This window comes from Etheostoma spectabile, chromosome 15 (genome assembly GCF_008692095.1).
Source record: "Etheostoma spectabile isolate EspeVRDwgs_2016 chromosome 15, UIUC_Espe_1.0, whole genome shotgun sequence".
Taxonomy (NCBI): domain Eukaryota; kingdom Metazoa; phylum Chordata; class Actinopteri; order Perciformes; family Percidae; genus Etheostoma; species Etheostoma spectabile.
In genome coordinates, this window is record NC_045747.1 from 2877059 (window position 1) to 2895593 (window position 18535).

The 18535-nt window shown below is 41.9% G+C and overlaps 2 protein-coding genes across 2 annotated transcripts in view; both read left to right on the plus strand.

The window, feature by feature from the left end:
* The window catches only part of card11 (caspase recruitment domain family, member 11), a 20113-nt gene extending 14345 nt beyond the window's left edge, over positions 1–5768 (plus strand). The window contains 9 exon segments of the mRNA XM_032538263.1: positions 216–342; positions 443–686; positions 1234–1315; positions 1668–1763; positions 2333–2447; positions 2654–2836; positions 3372–3493; positions 4223–4338; positions 5380–5768. Of these exon segments, the coding sequence (XP_032394154.1) occupies positions 216–342; positions 443–686; positions 1234–1315; positions 1668–1763; positions 2333–2447; positions 2654–2836; positions 3372–3493; positions 4223–4338; positions 5380–5584 (1290 nt within the window). The 3' untranslated portion in view covers positions 5585–5768.
* A 1955-nt stretch (positions 5769–7723) lies between these two features.
* Positions 7724–15770, plus strand: chst12a (carbohydrate (chondroitin 4) sulfotransferase 12a). The gene is made up of 5 exons (XM_032538269.1): positions 7724–7961; positions 11649–12245; positions 12961–13113; positions 13379–13558; positions 13940–15770. The coding sequence occupies exons 2-5, from the start codon at positions 11877–11879 to the stop codon at positions 14486–14488; spliced, it is 1251 nt and encodes a 416-aa protein (XP_032394160.1). The 5' UTR covers positions 7724–7961; positions 11649–11876; the 3' UTR covers positions 14489–15770.
* The last annotated feature ends 2765 nt before the right edge of the window (positions 15771–18535 follow it).

Here is an 18535-nt window from a genome sequence, read left to right on the forward strand (position 1 = left end):
ATATATACAGATGAAAGGGTAACAAATCCAGAAGCTAAAACCCATTTTTACCATCAACAGATCTTTATTTTTCAATGGGCATCCAGTTCCCTTTTACACTGAATATTATCTATAATCAATGGACTAATTACAAACCAAAATTTGACATAAAACACCCAAAACATTAATACTTTAATCTGTCATTCATCTGTCTTTGATGTGTTTTGCCTGGCCAGCTTGAGGGCTGCATACGTGACGAGAACCAAAGCATTTCATTGGATACCAGCACTCAGGAAGAAGCCCATTGGACGCTGCAGCACTGTTCTGGACCAGTCAAGTTGCACTATCGAGCCAACTTTGACTGTAAGTGTTGTTTTTATTAGACTTGTGTCTATGTGTCTGTGTTGTAAACATTCTGTATACTGTGTATGTAAATTCAAATGTGTGTATATTGTCTCTCTAGCCTATCGTCGTCTTCAGAGGGACTTGGCGGAAGGCCCGCAGGTTTCTGGCGACTCCTTCTACATACGGGTCAACCTCAACATCTCCGCCCAATCAGACAGCTGCTCTCTGAGCGTGCGTTGTGATGAGGTGGTGCACGTGCTGGACACCAGGCACCAGGGCCGCTGTGAGTGGCTCTGCGCACGTGTCGACCCCTACAACGGCTCCGACTTGGCAGAACGGGGCACCATACCCAGCAACTCACGGTACACGCAAGGTTTTTAAAGGCTACGTCCACACTAATTCATTTAAAAATTTTAAAGGGCATTTTAAACAAAAAGACATCCAGACATGAAGAGTGAAAGTTGCATAAAAACCTTTTGTTTCGTATATGAAGCCTGCACATTCCACTAAACAGCGTGCGCCAAAGACAAGCCTGAGCATGATGCAAAAGTGATGTAACAGTTGAGCAACCATGCAAAGTCACTCAATATCCAGTCCAGCCACGCATCCAGCCATGCATGCACACACGCGCCCACACACATACACACACACACACACACACACACACACACACACACACACACACACACACACACACACACACACACACACTTGAGTAACACAAACAGTTTTTTTCTCCAAGAAGCACAGGAAACAGCTTAATGGAGGACTGACACTTAAATGACGAATGACGTAGGCTATTCACTTTTCTAATTGTATCACAATCATGAGGAAGAATCGTGTGTGTGTGTGTGTGTGTGTGTGTGTGTGTGTGTGTGTGTGTGTGTGTGTGTGTGTTTGTGTGTATAGGGCCCAGCAGCTGCTCCTGGTAAAAATTCAGAAGTTAGTGTGTCGAGGCGGGAGAGATGAAAACGAAAGCCATCGCAGTAGGGTAAGAAACTTCCTGAACTATATACATCATATATTTAAAAAAAACAATTGCAAAGTGAAAAAAATCCTATCGGTATACCTGTTTTTGAATGGCACTACTGTAATATAGCCAAACATTCACATCTGATTAAAGCAAAAGTACCTAAGCAACTCCTCTGTGGCATCTAGAGGCACATCCTACACTGTTCTTTGTCTACTTGTCACAATCCCCTTCACTCATTTTTTTCATCATCTTTATCAACTCTACTGTCAAATTTTCACAAATTCTGCATTATTGTAAGTCAGAATTGTGCATTACTTCAGAAAAACTAATCTTTGTGTGATCTATAAATTGTGTGTATGTGCCTGTGTAGAGCAATTTACAACCAGAAGAAGTCAGCCAGTCACCTGATCCTAAAGCCAGCCCACGCATGTCTAGAGCCAGCATCTTCCTCACTCAAATACTACAGGTAATGCAAACCAAACCTCCTGCTGTTCAACAAGACTTTAGTCTCTTAGTGTTATGGTGCACCTCTGCCTCTGGCTCACATGTTTTTTGTTGAATGCACTGGAACATCACTGTGAAGTAAAGAAACGTGTATTTTATAAACAACAACTTACACCCTGTAGCCTCTACTTCCAATGACACATTTTGTTACCCCATCCTTGTACAATGTGAGTTATTTCACAACTGCAAAACAATATCAAAACATTCAGTAAAAAAACAACTCATAACTCAGGTATCATTTTGTATGCTCAGTATAGTTCATTCACGTACATCTTTTGCAAAAATATTGTTAAACCATGCCACTCGTAGCAGGTATCCTGAGCAGCCCACACTGTCTAACATGATGTAGCATGACCTAGTGGAACTAAGAAGTGAGCCGTCACAGTAACGAGTAACTGAGGAGGTTGGATGCCAACATGTTTCCCCCAGTTGAAATTATTGATAACATCAAAGTAATCTCACAACATTTTGAACTGAACAAAGAATTAGCTCAGACTCCTCAGTTAATACTTTTCTGTGTCTGTTTTGAAGTTTGTCAGCAGGGTGGATATCAAGTACAAGCGAATGAACAGCAATGAGCGTGTGAGGATCATCACTTCAGGCAGTACACTACCCAGACAAGGTTTTGAGGCTCTTAGACCAGAAGGTGAGTACATAGTGATGCACAGGGATCAAAACCTCACATGAGCTACCAGAAAAAACATCTGGAAAAGGCAATTTACGGCCAAATAAATCACACTTGAACTTTTTAAAATGGTTCAAATGTTAAACTGCCAATGGGTGTATCATTAAGTGAGTCTCTTTGTGTGTGTGTGTGTGTGTGTGTTTGTGCACTGTCTTGGCTGCAAACAGACGCTGCCGAGCCAGACAGTGATCTAAGCAGGAGTTTGAACCTGATTCCCTACAGTCCCGTCACCCCCCAGCGGACCCAGAGAAGAAGACCGGTCCTATTCTCTCCCAGTGCTCTAGCCAAAACCATTATCCAGAAAATACTCAACATGGGGGGAGCCATGGACTTTAATATCTGCAAACCAGGTCAGTTTGTGATGGGAATTTGTTTGTTTCCATTTCTTTGGATAGTCCCGGTGTGCTCATCTATGGTGGATCAAAGATGGAGGAGATAATGGATAGTTTAGGGGGGAGAAGGAAGCTACTATTGGGATTCAGGTCAGGTATTGTACTGCACTGTGGTGTAAATGTTAAGGCGTGTAACCAGAGAGATGGCGGGGGCAGGATGGCAGGTGGCCTAGTTAACATTTAGGATGATGATGCATCATCAGAGGAGTTTAAATCTCCATTTTGGGACACAGGGATTTAACACTCCACTCCCATGGCAAATAAACTGCTCCCAGGACAGTGGGGTCAGACAAGTTAACAGTGCACAGAGTCGAACATCTGGCAAACTAAGAGACTGTGTGATGTTACGTAGAGATTCCCCAGGGCAAAAAACCTCAAGAGTTTCTGTTCCATCTGTGTTTCTGTGGTGATCATTTATAAATGAAACTGTTTCACAACATTATCCTTTCTTTCTATACTGTTGCAATTTACCCTGTTACATTTTATTGTTTAGACACGTTGTCCAAAGACGAGTTTCATCTGAAACAGAATGTGGAGCCCTTCATTCACTACAAAGAGAAACACGCCACATTTGAATGCATCACCCGAGAAAACATAGAGGCTGTCGCTTCTAAGGTGGGCTATTTTTTACGAGAGTTTTTGTGTGTATGTGTGTATGCGAACCTGCATTTAGCCGTGTTCTTTTTAGAAAATGCCCCTTGTAATGAAAATGCACAGAAGAGTTTGAAATACTACTCTTACATCTATCCAGCAAACATGTAACAGGAGCCAGCAGTTGGTGGGCTTAGCATAAAGACTGGTAACAGGGGGAAACAGCTAGCCTGGTTCTGACCACGGACTTTAATAAGTCAGCCCTAGGGGCGCTGGTAGGCAGATTTTGTTACCACTGGACAGAGCCAGGCTAGTTGTTACCCCCTGGCTGTTGGCTTTTGCCTCACACTGACTAGATGCAAGAGTGTTAACACAGATCTACACATTTAACTCTCTGTGAGAAAACCATGCTGTATTTCTGATAATGTTGAACTTTCCCTTTTTATTGTATTTGCTTGTTACCCTATACACATTTTTATTTTTGATCTTGTTGAATTCATAGATTCATGCATGAATTCAATTATTATTGTCCTCATTTGGCCATCAGAGGGGGAAAAAAGTTTCTGACTGAATTTTGTTTCTTTTATCCGTATTATGTGAAAAATACCAGTAAATGAAGTCATTATGTTAGATGTTTTATTGTGTTATGTGAAGCTTTGTGTGCTTATATCTGCGTTCACTCATGTACACACATGTTACACAGTATATTCAGCGTTTATTTGGTAAGAGCCCATTTTTTCCACCCGTCACCAGGGCAAACACTGCCTGCTGGAGGCTGAGCTGAGCTGCGTCAAAGACCTTCTGCGGAGAGAAATCTACCCGATCATTATCTACATCAAGATCTGTGAGAAGAACGTCAAGAAGTTACGGTAAGGCCTGACAAACCTTACTTATGTGCACACATTTAGTACCTGTTACCCACAGTTGTAAACCACAACCCTTTTTCCAAACGCAAAGACGTCAATCCCTGCATGCCATTTTGACTCCAAGCAGGAGGTGAGATTGAACCAGTTAAAGGACAAGTCCGCTGACTCTCTTATACTAAGCATATGTGTGGTTTAATGCACAATCAAATTCAGCAGCCTGCAGACAATAGTTGTGAACTTGAAACAGTGATAGGAGTTGCTGAACAAGAGCTTTTTCCTGTACACAAAGGTGAGAATTGTAGTCTGGCTTTTACCAGGCCAAGCTAAGCTCAGTAGATTTGAGAGTGAGCATCGGTCTGGGGAGTCTGCTCTGTATTTTCTCTGCACAAGAGGCGTGACCAACGGGCATAGGTCAAATGACTCAATTACGCAATTGGATAGTCCTTCAACCAATCAGACAACTGATCCGGGTGACGTAGAAGCAACAGCGGCATCAACGGGTTTGCTGCGCTTTCGTGGCGTTCGGTGGCGTTTGGTGGCCACCGCTATGTTGAATGTAAAAAAAGAAGCTGCTTAGTCGCTTCTCTATCGTCATCGTGTTAAACCCGCCAATAGCACGCCAGTTTCTGATTGGTTCCTGCTAAATTGTGGACTGAAGCAGGAGAATTACACATGCAGGTTTCCAGACCATCTGCAGGGCAAAATCAAATTGCCGGCAGAGTGGGCGGGGTTTACCCAGTCTATGAGAATTAGGCACCGTTCTCAAAATACAATATGGCTATTCCATCTGTGGGTTGATGATAATGTCAGTGGAGCTACACATGTCAACAAAACCTGATGCATGACGTATATATTTTGGTGGGTACTGCCTGTAAATAGACACAAAGTAAGTTGACCCATTATTGTCAGTCTTTCTCAGAATTAGAACAAAGTGCACAAACCACTATTGCAGTGTCTACAGGATTTTATCAGAGGTAATGGGTTCCAAACATTACCACACTCACCACCGCAGCGCTGCTTCCTTCCTGTTTCCTGTCTACACAGGAAGTTGCCTCTGCGCGTGGAGTCGGAGGAAGAGTTTGTGAAGTTGTGTCGGGCAAAATTGAAGGAGCTGGAGGGCATTCCCTGCCTCTACGCCAGCCTGGAGCCCGAGGCCTGGGCCGGGACAGACGATCTCATCAGGGTCATCAAAGACCGAATACTGGAGGAGCAGAAGAAGACAGTCTGGGTGGAGCAAGACCTCCTGTAGACATGAAAATGTAAATGTGTAGCTGAGCACCATTAAGCACCTGTATATCGGGCTTTCATGCATACATATTTATCAAAAACGGACACGTGGACACTCACACTGCTATATACTTAAATAAATGCATTATATATTTTGTAAATGTTTGCCTTTACTTTGATATAGAGATATAAACAGATGGAAAACATCAAATAGAGTTTGGTTTTTTTTTTACTTTAAAGGGAAGGTGTACAAAGTGCTGTTGTGTGAGCGTACTTTCAGTTTCAGTCTGATCTGACTTAACTTTAATCATACTATCCTCTAGTGGCTAATGTCAGACATTTGCACTTTAAAGAGTCAAGTCAAATTCAATTAAATCACGACGACCTTTAATTTATTTACATAGGATTTCTTTGTGCAAATTTTTCATGCAGTGCTTCTCCTAAAATGTTACAGAAATAGAAATGTTACATAAGCATTGCTCTTTGCAGAGAATGGAGTTAAACACAACCGAAGGCTTAATGTTTTAGAGAACGCATTACACGTCTGCACCACGTCAGGCAACAGGAAGCTGTGACTGACATCTTTACATAAACACAAGGGTTTTTTATTTAGTTTTTTTAAAGGCAAACATAGGCATTAGTGATGTAAGATCCTTTTTTTACACTTGTGACCTCTTAATTTGAAGCCACTGCTCCTTGGGGCTCATTGTAACCAGTTGAATATTTATGAGTTGTAAGCAGTTTGGCCAAAAAGTCATTTTCTCTCCTCAGATTTCATTTGATTGAATATCTTTTCAGAGGCCTTAAAAAAAGGCAAGGCTATGCTGCATTTCACAAGCAAGAGTAAAAGATTGTTAGTGTGTTTTAAGAAGCGTGTTGATGAATTATGGAAGAGGCAGCAGGTTCTAGTTTTGTGATTTGAGTTTTTGGTGGCGCTGCATTGTTATTACATTGGGATTTATGCATTGGAGCCCTTTTCTCCTTGCACTGATGCTGTTGATTGTCAATAACATATTTCATGCAAATATACCTTAAGTTTTAAATAGGATAACCTTCAACAAAATATCTTCTTTTCAAATCTGAAATACAAACGTATGTAAAATGTCTGGGTTCATTAGGCAGTATTATCTATAACTCACTAAACCTGCATGGCTTCTGGTCACTTTGTCTATTTCTACAGCGTATAAATCTGTGTTTAGACAGTTTTTCACAGGCCACCAGATGGTCAAATTTGACAAAAATGGGCAAGCCAGAGGGGGATTAAGAGTAACCTGTTTCATAAGGGTGCTAGATAATCTCTTCATCTGCCAGGAAGACATGCATAAAGCTATATGCAGTATTCCCAAAAATGCTCAAATCACCCACATGCTGTGCTTGAGAAACCTAAAACACTGTATCAGCCTTACTTTAGTCAATACTCCTGCATTTTTGCTTCATGTAGTGAAATACACAGGGTAATATTTAAACTACTTTGACTAAAATGTAGTACCATCATGAAAGTAAGTAACATGATACAATGTAATATGGTTATGTCTCTCAGTGTTTCGAAATGCTGTTAGAAACAATCTTTATTTTACTGTATTTATCTTCTCTTGAGAATGTTTTTGTTCTCTGGTGTGTTCATGCTCAGTGTGTGTGTGTGTGTGTGTGTGTGTGTGTGTGTGTGTGTGTGTGTGTTGTGTGTGTGGTGTGTGTGTGGGTGTGGTGTGTTCAAAGTGAATGACTGCCAGGGTCAAAGTGATATTACGCAAATTATCAGAACATTAAGCAAATTCATGAGAACACAGCGCTGAGAGTAAACTCAGGAGTGGGGGGTGAAATGTGTGATGCTGATTGAAAGCAGATGATGATGAGTGTGTGTGTGTGTGTGTGTGTGTTGTGTGTGTGTATGTGTGTGTGTGTGTGTGTGTGTGTGTGTTGCAAAGAGAATCAGCCGCTCAGTAGGGGTTCCTGGCTATGTTTGATGTCACAGGATGACAAGAGTTCACAAATAACACGATTTTAACCGCGTCAGCCTGATGCAACAGAAATAGACACAGATCCCCACAGCAACATTTCCTTATTATCATTCTTTTGGCCTAATTTTTGGGGTGGAGATGACATTTTTTAGGTAAAGCAGGTTATATTCAGCACACAGTTTCTGGAAGAGGGAGCAGAGAGGGTGGAAAGGAGGACGGGGAGACTGTCTACATAAATCATCCCTGAGTAGAGACATGTTATGCTGGAGCTGACCCAGAAAAGTGAATTTTTCCCCTCATGAGCTCACTCTGCAGAAATCTGAACTACAAACTCTCGCGGTGCTTTGCGTGCTCCCGCTTCATCTCCAAGGAAAAAAAGGGGACTCTCGCAACACAGGCAAGCTGACGCGGCGCTGGGGGCTCGCGGGCGCAAAAAAAGAGGTGAGAAGGTGTTGTTTTCTTCTACTCGTCTTTCTTTTTATTAACACGGAATGTGTAACGTAACATTTCACCTCTCAGTAGCAGCAACGTGTTTTTTTTTTTTGCATGTACCTTTGCTTCAATGCTGAGCACTACTTTGACACCGCTGGGACACTGACAGCGTATATTGATAAAACCACAGGCTGTACGGAAGGAAGCTCGTTGTTTTCTTTTGCTGCTCTGCATGCTTTCCACGTAAATTACACTTAAAGGCTACACGCGACGCTTTAATGACTCACATGCCGAAAGCTTCCCGGTGTGAGGAACAGCCCGTTCCCGCGGCGCTGCTCTCCCGTCAAAGGCTACATTGTGTCCGCTCTGGCATCCGCTGGCGGCTGCTGCGGGCTGGACGGTGTGATTTATCTATCGCCGGCTGAGCACGAGCTGCTCGGCGGCTTCATTGGGCTTTATCTGCGGGGCTTGACACCTTCGTTGACGCTGTGGCAAACATAACAAACGTGGAAGAGTAGCGAGTCAACCACTAATAATAGCTTATGACAATTAATAGCCTACATGTGGCGTGATATTGGCGCTGCGAGTGTGCATCCCAAAATATTCATGTCAACACCAAACGGCGCGTGTAAAGGGGTGTTTCTCCTCGATATCCCCAGATATTCGTTTTAAAGCTTTAGCCTACCGTCAACAGCTACAGTAGACAAAGACAACAAAACTACACTGTCAACTCCATTATCAACGAAAATCCTGCATTTAAATCACTCTCAAGTAAAAGTAAATAGCAAAAAACATTGTACTGGTCGTTGGATACTTAATAACAATACATCATACTTCTAATAATGTCTAATTATTATGTCTACATAAAATCTTAATTCGTAAATTAAGTTGTCAGATAAATATAGCCTAGTGGAGTAAAACATGTGATATATTTTAGTGCAGAAACGATTAGTCATAAATGAATTGGTATGTATCTTCATGATATATTCATTGTTTAAGCCACTTTTCAGTGTGAGTATTTTCAGCTGAATGGTAATATTTTTGGGTTTCAGACTGTTGGTCGGGCAAAAGAACACATGTGAAGATATCACCTTGGCAACAGGCATTTCTCTGGCATATTATTGACAAAGTGTAAGCCTACGTGATTAATGAATAATGAGAATATTCTTCAGTTGCAACCTTAGCAGTTTTCCCTCTGACCTGGAGTGGAGTTGAAGTATACATTCAAACTGTCCTCACCCAGAAAACTCCATGTAGCTCGATGGTCTCTAAGCAGCTCATGATGACCCATAATTACCTTTATTGTTAGGCAGCGACCTGTTGTGGCTGATTTGAAAGAGAAAACAACGAAGAGATGTGACAGTCTAAGAGCAAGACATTAGCCTAGAAGAGGCAGGTTGCAGTGGAGGGTGGGCCAAACAAACACAGGACTTTCACTATGGAGACCGGGGTTCGTGTCCCCTGATGAAACCAAAATTCAACGGTCACTTTTTGAAATGAACCGAGTTTTACGGACTTCAGTCTACTGCTATTTGACACGGGTGTGTGTTGTATAAAGGGGAAATACTCCAATAAAGTTAAAAAAACAAACAAACAACAACTTCATTTTGTTACTTTTATTTAAGTAAATTCACTTTCCACCACTGGCAAAACATTTTAATATTTTCTGCCCCTGATATGCCTGATGTAATGCACATTATGGGACAGTAGTTAATTTGTTGGTGTGCAGAGAGAAAGAGGAGTGTAGTCTGCAGCCTCTGGAGTGGGGAATCATGATTTTCCATGTCAATGGTCTCCTCTCAGCTTCAGGAAAGAGGAAATAAATGAGGACTGTTGCACGAGAGCTCCAAATTTAGAAGAGTGTCGGAATGGAAAAGTGACGCCCTGCGACTTTTAAACCGCACAGGGAAGAGAAGATAAGACTGTAGATAAAGTGGAATTAGAAAACATGAATTGACATCGAGATAAGCCACAGGTAAAACAGACACAGGCCATCTTTCTGCAGCTCTCCATGAAGAAATGAGTAATGAGCACAGTAAGCTTCAGTGTGTTTTTGTATCTTGGTTAGCTGTGTGCTTTGCTTTTTTCCCTCCTTCAAAGGTTGCTAACTTGGCTTTTATTACTTTAGGAGTGCTCAGTATTAAAGTGTACTGATGGTTTACCATAATCCATAGGAAGCCTGGTATAAGTACAGCGGGACACTTGTGCAGTGCAAGAGTTATTACTTCATGGTATGCAGCAGAGCCGCCTGGCATGCACTCATTCGACAACCACTTGTGATTTTAGTGCCGGGGAGTGGGAGTTCAGTCATCTTAGAGAGGAGAAGGAGAAATGCAGTTCAAAAATGTGAAGCCAGTAAACTGTCAGACGTGCTCACACTGCTCTAGATTTCAACAGAAGGGCAAGCATGCAATACCTCACTCACATAAAAGCTTTTCCTTTGCTTGTATTTTTGACGGATAATCTCCAAGTGTGAAACTGTACCTAGATGCTTTAATAGGAGTAATTTAACCTTCTCGTTGTCCTCGGGTCAAATTTCACCCTTTTTAAAAATGTCTATATCAGAAATATTCTTTATAACCGAATTACCACAAAAAAAAAGATGGATTCCATGCAACGCTCTTTGCAAATACAATCACTTTCGTTGAATTTCGGGTGTAAATTGAAATGGTTTCAAATCAGCATCCTGACTAAACTCATCTTCTATACATACGTTCCTCTGATCTTAACTAATAGTCAAAATAACTCATAATTTGTGCTTTATTAACTCAAATATTAGGTATAATTCTATATAAATGAGGGTTATTGACCATGGATTTCAAAAAGTAGTGTAAGCACACCTTTACAAGGGGAAATGTCAAATGCGTTGAAAATGTCAAATGACGAAAAAAGGGTAAAGAAAATCTTTTATTTATTTAAAATCTGTTAAATCTGTTAATCTTTTTGATAAAAAATTTAAAAAAAAAAACATGCATGGAAATGTACATAAAAAAAATCAGTCATCGGTTTAGAGTCGAATCGTTGGCCTCTGAATCAAAATCGAATCGTGAGGTGGTAATCGATTCCCACCCATACTCATCTGTGTGTCAGTGATTCTTCTTGTTTAAATGTGCTTTTCCAATTTAGATGAAATAATGCAGGCTTTTCTCTACCAGTATGAGACTCAGGCTCAGCATCTCTGCCGGTTTGGGCAGCACCAAGCTGAATGATTGTCAAATCATGAGCATTAAAAATAACTAAATTACTTTTTACTCAGATCTAATGATTGCAGTTGGTCCAAGTGGCCTTTTTAGCAAGCTTTTTATTCAAAGCTTTTCAAGTATTATATATTTATTTTCTGCTCTAGCTTTTACAACATTTTAGACACAGATATGGTAATAATAATCGTCCGAAATCATGTATAATCATTTTTTATTATTACTGAGAAACTGAGAGAGGATCCCTAAACCCTCTTAAATATGTATACTTCAACCTTCAACCTGTGTCAATGTTCTAGCCAGAAGATGATTTGTGTGTGTGTGTGTGTTTGTTTGTGTGTGTGTGTGTGTGTGTGTGTGTGTGTGTGTGTGTGTGTGTGTGTGTGTGTGTGTGTGTGTGTGTGTGTGTGTGTGTGTGTGTGTGTGTGTGTGTGTGTGTGTGTGTGTGTGTGTGTGTGTGTGTGTGTGTGTGTGTGTGTGTGTGTGTGTGTGTGTGCAGGGTGCTGCAGGCATGGAGCACAGGCGAGAGTTTATTCATGCAGCAGCATCATTATAAGCCCACCACAGACTCTGCTGTAGCTGCAATCTATGTATCAATGTTGCCATGGTGACCCTGTAGCAAGGACCCTGTGACTCCAATCTGTTGCCCCGGTGATCACATAAAAGAACCAGGCAGGTAACCATTTCAATCTGCTGCCATGGTGATGGTGTAGAAGCAACGGTCACCATGGGAACGTCCAGGATGTTCCGCGTTTTTGTCGTCCTGGGCTCGGCCTTTATGATCCTTCTCATCATCATTTACTGGGACGACGTCGGAGCCTCTCATCTGTATTTGCACACTCCTGTGTCACCGGGCCCCAAAATCCCACACCCCCCTCCTGCTCATGAGCAGCCTCAGACCTCCCGGACCCCGTCCTTCCTGTCCGACATCGATGCCTTCGTTAACCAGTTCTTAGAGCCGGGAACTGGTGAGCCCACGGACCCCGTCCCCGCTGACACAAGTAACCAATCAGAGAAAGCAGAGGAACGGTATATTCCGCGGCGGGAGTGGAAGATTCACCTGACTCCTGTGGCAGCCGAGCTCCGTGAGAGACAGGTTGATGTCTGAAATTATTCTGATTATTATCACTGTCTTTAGTAGTGGTAGGATTAAACGTTGAAATGTTATGGTGGGTCGGGTTTATTGGAATACATGAGATCCTTTTTCATACGCAGAAAGAGCTCAGGTCTAAATGTTATGTATGCCTGTGAGCGAGTTGCATGCTGACTCACTGGCATACTTACTTATTGTCACCTTTGCTTTTCATGCTGCATAAGTCAGAATGTCGCCAAAAAACCTGTGGGAGGACTGTCGGTGCTTACATTCCCAACAATCAGAACTTGGGACCTTGATTGGTTGATCGCTGCAGCTCCTTTCATTCAAATAATGTGAATCTAACATTTATTAAAAGGAGATGATCAATACCAGAATCCTTTGTGATGTGTTAATTGGATTAAGTTTTAAAGCCATGCAGTATGCATATGTTATAAAGTTGCAATCATTTTAAACTGAACTGAAATCCGCAACCACAACTGGATTACAGCATTCTTATGTTGTATGTATTGTATGTACAGAGGGGGGGTGGGTGGCTTTCTTTCTATGTTGTTTTTCTATATTAGTGCCTATACAATATTTATGTTTTGCTACCAGTCAGACAAGACAATTCCAATTGATTTATGTGAACATGAAAGTCAATTCCTGAATATCTCCTTTACTGCATGATGAACATTTACTAACATTTTGTCTCTCCTTCACCTAATGGTACAACCAGGAGCAGAGGCGGCGGCTACTTCAGGAGATGTGCGCTAACGACAGCGTGGTGTTTCCTGGCAAAAACCGTTCGTTTGACGACATTCCCAACAAGGAGCTGGATCACCTCATAGTGGACGACAGGCATGGCATCATCTACTGCTATGTTCCCAAGGTACGCATGCGCCTCCATCCTTTTCTGCCTTTTTAGCATTAACGTTAGTTCACCTTTGATGCACGTCTGGCAGAACTTTAACATGTTTAAATCCCTCACAGAAAAATGTTATTTTATTTCTAAATGATCAAAAACTTTAAGTTAATTGGGAGATTTGTTATTATTTTTATGCTAAACAATTTCACCAATTTCTTCCAGTTTCCACCTATTACCCTGCAATACCTGAACATTCGCTTTAGACGTTAACGTGTGCTCCCCCTCTTAGGTAGCGTGTAGCAACTGGAAGCGCATCATGATAGTTCTGAGTGAAAGCCTGCTGCGGGACGGTGTTCCCCAGAGAGACCCGCTGGCCATCCCCAGGGACCTGGTCCACAACAACAGCATGCACTTTACCTTCAACAAGTTCTGGAAGCGTTACGGAAAGTTTGCAAAGCACCTCATGAAGGTCTGTCCAAATACTGTACATCATATTTTTCCATCTGCTAGCTGGAATTCAGTCTTCCCACTCAAGGACATCAGTTTAATTCTTTTAGTGTTTGGGTGGAACTGCAGAGGTCTTTTAATAATGCAGAGGCCACTTAAACAAGTGAAACCCAATCTTTGCCACTATCTGCTTCTGGCCACAAAATAAAATATTCACAAACGGTCGCTCACCACACAGTGAAGTGTTGTTTCTCTAAGCTAAAGAGTCCCCTGTTGTCCCCTAAGCATGTTATTAGTTGCTAATTACTATTTTCAATTTCCTCCACCATCTCAGTGAATTGTCTGTTTATAAGTGTGATTATAAAATATCACGTGTTAATACGATTTTCATTCATTTTTGAAGGTGAAGCTGAAGAAGTACACCAAGTTTATTTTTGTGCGGGACCCCTTTGTGCGCCTCATCTCGGCCTACCGGAATAAATTTGAGCTGCGCAACGAGGACTTCTATCGCCGCTTTGCCCAGGTCATGCTGCGCCGCTACGCCAATCAGCCGACGCCTCCCGCCTCTGTGGACGAGGCGTTTGGTGTGGGCATCCATCCCTCCTTCTCCAACTTCATCCAGTACCTCCTGGACCCTCAGACAGAGAAGGAGATGCCTTTTAACGAGCACTGGCGGCAGGTGTATCGGCTTTGCCACCCATGCCAGATTCAGTATGACTTTGTGGGCCACCTGGAGACGGTGGAGGAGGATGCCGAGCAACTAATACGCCAGCTGCGGGTGGACAATGTGGTGGAGTTCCCCACCTCGCACAGGAACCTCACAGCCAGCAGCTGGGAGGCCGATTGGTTCAGCACAGTGCCCGTCGATGCGCGGAGAGAACTCTACAAGCTGTATCAACCTGACTTCAGGCTCTTTGGCTATGACAGACCAGACTCTATCCTCAATGAGTGACTCGCGTTTCTACAAAACTGACCCAGCCGCACACGGACAACGTGTGTCTTTAACGTAATTAAATAATGTTACACTCCAACAACAGTGACGTGTCCTCCAGTCTCGGGTGTCCTACACTGAATGTGCACCTTATTCGGGACTCACTGCTCCAAGAAAAGCACACTTAAAGCTGTTTCATGCTTCTTGTGTTCAGCGCTGTCGGGGCGCTGTGGGCGGCGCACGTGGTCACCGCAATCCGTCTGGTCTTTCATCCTTCATACTCTGCGGTCAGAGTGGCTCGGAGAACCGACTTCTTCCCTCCTGAAGCCAGTACACATTGTGACGCCTAGTCTGCCATTGCGTCATGTCGCTGTCTTCACTGCAACTTCAACCGTGCTAAATACAAGAAGCATGAAACTGCTTTATTGAGTTAATAACCCTAATGCATTAAAGTTAGCGATCGCGAAGACAACAAGAAGCACACAAGTTAGAGTGAGACAGCTGAGATACAGGATTGTGCACACAGCATGTGTCCCCAACACGCGGTACATCCAGTGCGGTCCTTGACTCAGAACCCCACGCCGAGTGTCGAGCACTCCCGACGTTGATGTCACACCCCGCCACGTCATTTGGGAGGTCACGGTTGTGTTGTGTGACAAACTGTGACAATCACCCAGGCTTTTGTAGCAGGATGTCGAAGAGATGTCACAGAGCCACACTCTGTTTTGTGATGTCATAGAAACCCTTTTGGTCGCGACAGCAGTGGACGGGGAAATGTGGGCGATCAGTCAAAACAAGGTGTTAGTAGATTAGTTTTAAATGTAGTTGGACTACAGTGTTTGTTGCCATGGAATTTATTTCACATTGTGTAAGTGCAATGTTTATGTCAAGCATGAAAGGGATTTTTAGGTTTATTTTAAAGATAAATACTGACTAGGGTTAGGCGGTAAATAACAATAGCAACGATATCATTTTCAATACCACCAGTTGTCATAAAAAAATGCAATGCACTTATGTAAGGATATATAATTTATTTAATGCCTAAAAATGCTTATGTGTGGTTGTCATCACGTGACAGAGAGAGAGAGAGAGAGAGAGAGAGAGAGAAAGAGGCGCGCACCAAGTGACCTGGTCTCGAAGAAGAACAGGACTTCTTCTGGTTTCAGTATTAGTGTTTGGTATTCAGTTTCTGAACGGTGTAGGCACAAGCCAACAGTTTGGTGACGCTGTCTGAGCCTTACGTCATTATTTTTAATTAGTCACGGTAATACCATATACCGCGGTAAAATAGGGAGGAGGTTTGACGGTATCTGCCCAACTGTAATACTGACAGCTCGAAACAGGTTAGGAATTCTTTTATATCTCATACGCAGATTAAAAGGATACTCGCACCACATACTGCACGTCTCTTCATATAGGAGCATTAGACTGCACAGCTGGATTTTTCTCAGCTTGTCTGTTTCTTTTTACATTCATTTCTAATGTCATCTCAGCTGGACATACACAGATGAGCCTCTGTCTATATTTAAACACACTGTTTTCCTAAGGGAACATTTTCTTTTATTGCTTTGTTGTGTTGCCATGACGCTTGTTATTATCAGTATTTAAACACCTTTTGTGTTCGTACACAGAGACTGTAGTTATCAACACTACTCTACATTTTGAAACCTTGGAGACTGCAACAGTGTTTCTATCCCCCCCCTCTAAATATGATGAACACTTTCAAGTTTCAAGGGCAACATTTTCATTGGCCGCAGTATTTTGTAGCAAGGAGCTGAGCACATTAAGTGAAGCCAACATGGAGTGTTTTCAGTATGTGCAGTGAGGATACTTCACTCCACATGTTGGGTTGGTGAAAGATGAGGCTAAGGTCAGTATTAATGTCCGAGTTTCCAAGTAACGGAGTGTAATCATGGTTAGGATCACTCACACCATGATCTGAGCATGGATCAGGCTGCATGTTTTATATGAGAAGAGTGGGAAGATAAGATAGTGCCTTTGGTTGCAAAAGTTTACACAGCAAAAAAACGTATTTTTGTAGAAGGACTCAATTTGTACTTTTAACACAATACAGTGAGAGCTGTATGAAGCCATTGGGCCTTTGTTTATCTTGTGGGAATATTCTTTGGAAAGAATAGGAAACTGTCTTTATGGGAATTTGCATGAATTGTGATTCTGTGAGGATTCCTTCAGTGTGCTTGTAACCAGTGGATTACATTGTGTGTTGTTCAACACACAGGGTTACTGTGAGGCTTTTACTCTTATGTCATTCATTCTGCGAGATGTACATGTTCCCACTATTGACTCAGTGTTGTCTCTCTGCCTTTTGCTTTATTTGTTTTGTAAAGGGGTGCTTCACATCTGGAAATATTTAGTATCAATGGCTGGTTTTCCCAAAAGTCTTTCATCATCACTTGGTGCATGTTTTTTTACATGTAGTTCTATATGTACACAGAGAAAAGCAGGCCTATGCTAAGCAAGACAGTGGTCATTTGAAAACACGTAGTCGTCATGCACTCCCACCTCACCAGTGTTTGGATTGTCATATTTTTATACTGTTTTCCCTTTGTAAATTCTTTTGAATTACTTTTGTTAATTCTTTTTGTTTTTTGTTTTTTATATTTTCTTATGTTGCTGTCTTGATGTAAGCTATGTCGGAAATGTTGCTCTTGGCTGTATTTTCTTTAAAATTGCAAACCGCAACCCGGTAAGATGGAATACTTTTGTAAGGGAATAAGAAAACGGCTTATTTATTGCCAGAATAAAACCTATGAGTATTTGCTGTTTTTGTAATGGGAAAGTCTTAGTTAGAGTTTGACTGATGGTATGTATTTTCTTTTTTTCCACCCACAGTGGTCTGATGCTTTCTCAGCCTTGATGCAGCTTAAATGTTTCTTGAAGCTTCAGTGCTGCTTGTCCTACATTTGGACCTCATGCCGATTCATAGTATTAAATGGTGTCACAGGCCAAAAACCCCAAATCTATTTTTGTGATTCATGTTTTTGTAAGAAAAAAGTATACATATTTCAGGAAGTCAAAAGAGTCTTTATGACAAACTTGTTCCATCTCTCATCGATACAGAAAATGCAAATCATTCAGTTTCATCAGTGCTATGGTGTCATGCATCATCTGGTCTTCGTTCATGAGAAATAAAGGATGTGCGGCATAATGGAAACGGTATTAGTCTGTCTTTGTGAAGTATCCATTCTAACTCAGTATTATTTACCACCATACAATTCATATTAGATTATATTTGCACAAAGATGTCCCTCATATAATGAATTATGGTATTGTCTCAACACCATGGAGCAGAATAGTCTCTTTGTGCAGTGAGGACTGAAATGAAAGCCTTGTAGAAATGGGGGGAGGGAAATATCCCTTATCAGGAAGACAGGAAAAGAAAATGACACCAGTGGAGCCCACAAAAAAACGTTAACAGGAAATGTGGACATCTTCGCAAAATCAAGGACACATCTGGATCTTTACGCCTAAAGGTTCCCGTGCCAACCTATCACACACATACATAACTGTTAATGTGTATCATGTGTGAGACACCAAACAACTGTCATCAAAAAAAAGCTGATGGGGTCAAAGAAAACGTAGCAAAACGCTAATGCTACATTGCAACGTTTGGGAGAGGAACCAGTTCATTATTAAGCAACTTTCCATCATCCTCAGGGTGTTGCCGGGTTCATGTTTTACCAAAATAAATCTTCGTTACAAGGCTGTTTGGAGACTAGTACAGACGTACCAAACGGATGTGCTCCCTCACTGGCTTCCCACCCACCAACTTTTTCACAGGTATTTGAAGATGTTGGGCCAAGTTATTTTGTCCTACACCGCCAGTGTGCCTGGGAATTTTTCTGTAGCTTTAAGTCAGGGTGAACTGACACACACGTGCATCCCAAACTATCAGAAATGACTGTGTTCCCTTCTAGTAAATTAAAACACTGTGAAGCTGCGTTGACTGACTAGCAGGTAGAAATCATAAAACTTAAGCAGACAGCTACCATCGTATCAGTAGCTTTTAGGGGTATCAACAAAATAGAATAACTAGAAAATCTGTCG

What these genes read in the sequence shown, in the direction of transcription:
- chst12a (XM_032538269.1), top strand. Translation starts at nt 11,877, where the DNA reads ATGGGAACGTCCAGGATGTTCCGCGTTTTTGTCGTCCTGGGCTCGGCC. An exon ending in CCGAGCTCCGTGAGAGACAG is followed by an intron (nt 12,246 to 12,960) that starts GTTGATGTCTGA and finishes TGGTACAACCAG; the next exon opens with GAGCAGAGGCGGCGGCTACT. An exon ending in TTGCAAAGCACCTCATGAAG is followed by an intron (nt 13,559 to 13,939) that starts GTCTGTCCAAAT and finishes TCATTTTTGAAG; the next exon opens with GTGAAGCTGAAGAAGTACAC.